This window comes from Protobothrops mucrosquamatus, unplaced genomic scaffold, assembly GCF_001527695.2.
Source record: "Protobothrops mucrosquamatus isolate PMUCROS unplaced genomic scaffold, P.Mucros_1.0 scaffold43, whole genome shotgun sequence".
NCBI lineage: Eukaryota > Metazoa > Chordata > Lepidosauria > Squamata > Viperidae > Protobothrops > Protobothrops mucrosquamatus.
The window spans coordinates 1090788-1096787 of record NW_015386425.1 but is presented as its reverse complement, the minus strand read 5'-3'; the positions used below and the strand labels follow the sequence as shown (position 1 = coordinate 1096787).

General features: G+C 36.1%; 1 protein-coding gene across 2 annotated transcripts in view; it reads right to left on the bottom strand.

The window, feature by feature from the left end:
- Window positions 1-354: 354 nt before the first annotated feature.
- The window catches only part of LOC107283586 (cadherin-6), a 64663-nt gene continuing 59017 nt past the window's right edge, over window positions 355-6000 (bottom strand). For both annotated transcript variants that reach the window (XM_015811518.1, XM_015811519.1), the window contains 3 exons: window positions 4727-4844; window positions 4373-4624; window positions 355-845 (listed from right to left, as the gene is read on the bottom strand). In XM_015811518.1, coding sequence (XP_015667004.1) covers window positions 355-845; window positions 4373-4624; window positions 4727-4844 — 861 coding nt within the window. The remainder of the gene's footprint in view (window positions 846-4372; window positions 4625-4726; window positions 4845-6000) is intronic.

The following is a 6000-nucleotide window of genomic DNA, read 5'->3' as shown; positions in this document are numbered from 1 at the left end:
GTTATTTGGTGAGCTATAACATTAATATCATCCCATTTACAAAATTAGCAGAAACATATTAAAACTAGCATTCCATTTCTGTTCGGGGGGGGTTTCTCCCTCAATTGCTTTGCCGTTTGGCCATTGAACTGCCTAAATAAAAATGCGATTAAAAAATAATGTGGGGTTTCTTCCTCTCTTGGAAGCTGAAATTACAGTGGGAATGACATTAGATCCACAAAGACTGCAGTCAAGAAACAATCTGAACCGGCAGGATAGAGAACCTTTTCCGAGAATGGTTGATATATAGAAAGAAGTAGCAACATCACACATTTCACTGCTGTTTCTTGGAAAAAAAAGGAAAAGGCAACATTATTAGGAGTCTTTATCACTGTCTTCACCACCATACATATCGGCCAACTTCCTAAAACGAGGTCCCCAGTCACTGAGGTAATCATAGTCCTGGTCTCCATCTGTAGTCACCGACTCTAAAGAGCTAAGAGAGTCAGCCACCGATCCACTGCCTTCATATGCATATGTAGCTAATGAGTCATAAGGGGGTGCAGTGGGGTCTGTATCATTCTCCTTTAACCTTTGGCTAATAAAATCTCTGACATCAGTGTTGTCTCGTACCACTGGAGTCCGGCGTGGCATGAACAGCGTTTCGGGCACAATGTCTCGGCGCAATTTATTGTCCTCTATGGCTTCAGGATTCCGCAGCGTGCCAATATCAAAGGCTTGAGTATCTTCCTCTCCACCACCTTCATCATTGTAACTGACAATGTTATCTCGGATGTCCTCTTTAGAGATGATCAAAGGCTCTTTCTTCCTTTGCCGTCTCAGAGCGGCAAACAGCACCACGGTAACTGATAAGAAAATAAATAAATTAATTAAGCAAAGTCGGCTGAGTTGAGAGGGACATTAATTCTCCCACTAATTAAAAGAACGCCAAGCTACCATGAAATTTGTATTCTTGGGAACTTGTTTTGTTTTCTTTTGCAAAAAAGATCTGCAAAACAGTACAATTCACAACCTCGTTCTCACTTGGAAGCTCATCATTTTAGGAGTTGTAAGTTACAGGAAAGGTTTGGCGAAATGCAGATTTCAAGCTAAAACGTAGATGAATTTCAGTTTGTTTTCATGTTGTGAAATGCAATCCTTTTAAAATCACAGAAGTCATTATTTTGAGGAGAGCCAAAAGGAAAAAAAAAGAAGATTCAGTTACATCAAATGTTGAACTGCTGAAATTCTTTGAATTTTGTTCTCTAAGGATTTTTTTAAAAGTGAGATATATAGTAGCAATATTATATAAAGAAAAAAGTTATGGTAACACTGTAAAAATATCTTCCTTTAAAAAAATATCGAAGGTATTTTATAATTCTTGATTTAATCTGTTATTTAAAAATAGGTAATTGTGAGCATTTTTCCAGTTGCCTCTGATGCTATATTTGCCTTTTGACACTTAAAAATTGCCAATTGCCAAAATCTGAGTATGAAAATTTAGGAATTATTATTTATAACTGGTGGTTTAAAATGTGGACTTACCTTCAATCATTTCCGGAATTAGAACATTTGGATGTGAGTGCTGGTATAAATAAATATTCAAGCATACAACTACCAAAGTTCTCAATGATACTCTTAATGTCTTTTTTATCCCCTTCTCTCTCTCTTTTAGTTTAAAGAAAGTTTGGAATATTTATTAGATAATTCTCTCTATACTCCAAATTCAAAGATGATTGGTGTAAAATTAAAATGGACACTTAGCTATATTCTCAAGCTGACTGCACCGTTCTTTTCCAAACTTCACTGAAATACTTCTCCATGGAAATGAAAATACTAGTTTTCTTATCGATAGAAATCATGAATTATCATGCTTTTGCAGTCTGACAAAAATATTCAAGATGTTAACAGAGCCACCTCATGATTTTCAGAAGATCCTCAAGGAAGACAACTTTACCAAATCCCTTAGCTTAGAAGAGTGTTCAAATTATAAATTAAGAAAAATATAAGTTTTACACAAATGAGACTGCTTATCCGTCCAACCAGTGGTGGGATTCAGCCGGTTCGTATCACTTCGGCAGAACCGGTAACTAATTTTTTGTTGCCCAGGCCCTGAATGGACTTCCGGAAGTGGCATCCACACAGAGAACCGGTTGTTCACACATTTGAATCCCACCACTGTGTCCAACTGGCTAGCATAACTTCTCAGGAATAGTTTTTTCCCCTCAAATGCAGATCACATGGGCAAACCCTATGATGTTTGAATATATAAATAAAGTATCCCTAAAATAACTATTTGGAAATGGGAAGGTATGCAAACCATGTAAAAGTTGCATAGCCTCAACAACCTATCTTTGGAGTTTATCTATCCTTTGAATGAAATATTTATCTTTGGGTCCCAAAGATGCTTTTTCACGAGGCAACTATACTTTCTTTTTTCTCTTTGAAAACATTTCACTTCTCATCCAAGAAGCTTCAGAGCTGAGGAAGCTTCTTGGATGAGAAGTTAAATGTCTTCAAAGAGAAAAAAGAAAGTCCAGTTGCCTCATGAAAAAGCACTTTTGGGACAACATGACCTGGATGAATAAGAATCTCCATAGACATTTATCTCTGTGCCATATAAATTCTGCCTCAGTCCAGATAATCATCTGCGCTCTATATTGTCTGATACTTTACCAACTAGTGTAAAAATACAGAGCTAATTTGCATTTTTAAATTTATTTTTAGTCTGGTACTCTAATATCACCAGAAATGAGATTTCATTCAAAGAAATAAATATGCAAATTGAATTTGTGCAAATTACTAAGTAATTCAGCTCAAAATATAATTGTGTTCTCAGTTCTCAAGCTGTTTTTTTTTCATTTTAATGTGAACTTGTAGAATAGGTCTTCTTAATGGTAAAAAAAAACATGTTAAAAGTAAAGCTGACATGTTGCTTCTCTTCTGGCTTTTCAGCAATTCTTAGCATTAAAAAATAAATAAGCTAGGCCTACTAAGACTGAAAGTAAAATATATAACCAAAAGTAAATGAATGATAAAATCATCTGCTTTGTTACTCTTAAAAATAGAATTTGTAGTTTAATTATTTTGCTGCTTTTGGTTTACTACCTGGTATTAATATTGTATTGCAGATCAAAGGAGAAGAAAAAGATGATATCAGCTATTAATTGAATTCTACTGCAGGCTATAGAACTGCAATCCCAATAATTATTATTTTAAGCCCCATCTTGAGAGCATAATGCATTGATTCCTAGATTATAAAGTTATAGGGAGAAAATCAAGAAACCATCCAGGAAACACTCCCTTCCCCAAAACAGGCAAGACAAGCTTTTATATCCAAACGGAGAATACCCTACACTCATTCTCACAAATGAAGTTATCTAGTTGGATAACGAAATGTTTGCAAGCAGACAACTAAGTTCAGAGAGCATCAAAAATTCCACAGTTCAAACTTGAGCTAGAGATATTCTCATGTATTGATGATTTTTTTGCAAGCACGTTAGAATTCCAGTTGATGAGCCTTTCCCATCTGCATCTACCAAACATGTCCTGACAACATTTTGTTGTTGTTGTATGATTACCTGCTATGACTTTAAACAGAGGCAAAGACATATGAGAAATCAATACAGCAAAAACTATGACAATTGCTATGTTGGCTACATTTCAACCCAGCAATACCTCTATATCAAGCTAGGGAATGATGGGAATAATAATGTCCTAACTGGAAGGAGAAGGATATTTTGTGGCAGCTGCATTTAAGGAATTAGTATGTCCACATCTTCTTAGTGCAGTGTTTCTCAACCTTGACAATTTTAAGGCATGTGGACTTCAACTCACAGAATTCCACAGCCAGCAATGCTGGCTGTGGAATTCTGGGAGTTGAAGTCCACATGCCTTAAAATTGTCAAGGTTGAGAAACACTGTCTTAGTGGGTGAACTTTAAATTGTATGCACTTTAAATTGATCCATGTGAGGTCCTTCATAATTATAACCGCAGAACATGGTTAGGATTAATAATTCTGAACTGTTTATAGAGGATACATACTTGAGTTTGTTGATTAGATAGCCAACCCACTATAACTAACAAGTTAGCCAAAGAAACTTGTGATATTTGATTGATGCGTAGAAATAGGAAAGATGGCATGAAACTGAAACGGTAGTTTTTTTCTTTACCACAATCAACGTACTGGGTATCACTATTGGTGAATACTCAATAGACCCAGAATGTAAAAATGTATCATGAGCTAATTCTATCTATACCAGAAGATGACTCTATTAATAATACTTCATATTTATATTAATGTGTAAATATGCTTCATTTGTTCTTTAGCACAATCTATTTTCTCCATCCTACTCCCCCAACTTCATGCAAAGTTCATACAAAGTTCTTTACCTAACAATATAATTATACAAAGAAGGATTGCGATCAATGCGCCTGTGCTAAGGCCAGTTGGGTGGATCAGGGCTTCAGCATTACAGGAGAGCATTTTGCCTCTTTGGTCACAGGCACACACTCGAATTGTCACCGTCTCCGTACTACTCTGAACCGGATACTCATTGTCCGAGATTATCACTGGTAGGAGATATATATTCATTTCATGACGGCTATATCTCATTTTCTTTGTGAAGACTCCAGCTGTATTATCTGAAAAAAAAGTAAAAACATGGTAAGGAGTGTGTTCTTTCTGAAGGTCAAAACCCAAATGAGAGAAAGTATGCAATAAAAAACAAAACAAAACAAGGATACCTTTGTTGTCCCGAAGGGTGAAATTGGAGCTACTGGCTACTTCTGGGGCCAAAGCGAATGAGAATTTGTGCCCACCAAAAGCATCATCTTTATCAACTGCACTTAGGGTCTGGATGAGCTAGAAAAGTGAAAATAGTGTTATTTTATTTTTACTTATGGTACGCAGACTAATATCTACACCTTGCTCTTAATTCATCAGAAAGAATAAATGGGATGAAAGCAATCAATTAATAACAACAAGCAAGACAACAAACAGTGATTGATAAGGATATTTTATTTCCTTTCCTCCCCATAGAACACTTTTCCCATGAAAACTGCTTTGAGAGGAGGGAAAAAAGGCTTTATGTTGGTAATATAGTGAAAGAGGGATTTATTAATCTCCCAAAATGGTCGTATGTTTCAAGGCATCACTGAAAGTCAGAGATTACCATATCTGCCTTAGGCAGATGATTTTGTTACCTACTCTGGTATGTCTCTTTTTGTTCCATTCAATCATGTCCAATGCCCAGAGACTACCTGAAGTAGTTCCTTAATTTCCTTAGCAAGTTTTTTTTTCAGAAGTGATTTGCCATTGCCTGCTTCATAGGGCTGAGAGAGAGGGACTGGCTCAAGGCCACCTGGCTGGCTTTTTGCCTAAGGCCAGAACAGAATGGCTTCCAGTTTCTAGCTTTATGTCTTAAGCACTACACCAATCTGGCTCTTGTTATATGTTTATTTCTCTGAAAATATTATGCACATGGACATGGACATGTGTGTGTGTGTGTGCGTGCACACACACACATACACACACATCATAAGAGTAGGATTGAGGAAAAGCAACCCCTCCCCCACTGCAATATACCAGATTTTCCATAAGTTGAACTCTTATGGGGGAAAAATTCCATTGTTACACCAAGCATGATTGGAGCAATACCTAAAGGATTCCCTTGATATTTGAAAATATTGAATTTATCAGACCTGAACATCCTTATTTTGCCAAAAAAGAAAAAAAAAAGAAAAAAAATATCCTGCTTAGAACTGCCTATATACTTGATTAGGACTTGAATTATTATGTTTTTGCAGTCTCTGTTTATGAATCAAATGGAAGATTACACATAAAACAATACTAACTGGTCATTTGGATTGCTGAATAACCAGACTTTGGATCTGGTGATATTTGCTCCATTAAGGTTGCAGATTATGTATATATACTCACCATGGGTTTATCAAAAGGAATAGAATTTCCTGTCAAAAGGAACATTAGAAGGGCAGAACTGCAGATAGTGAAACAAAGT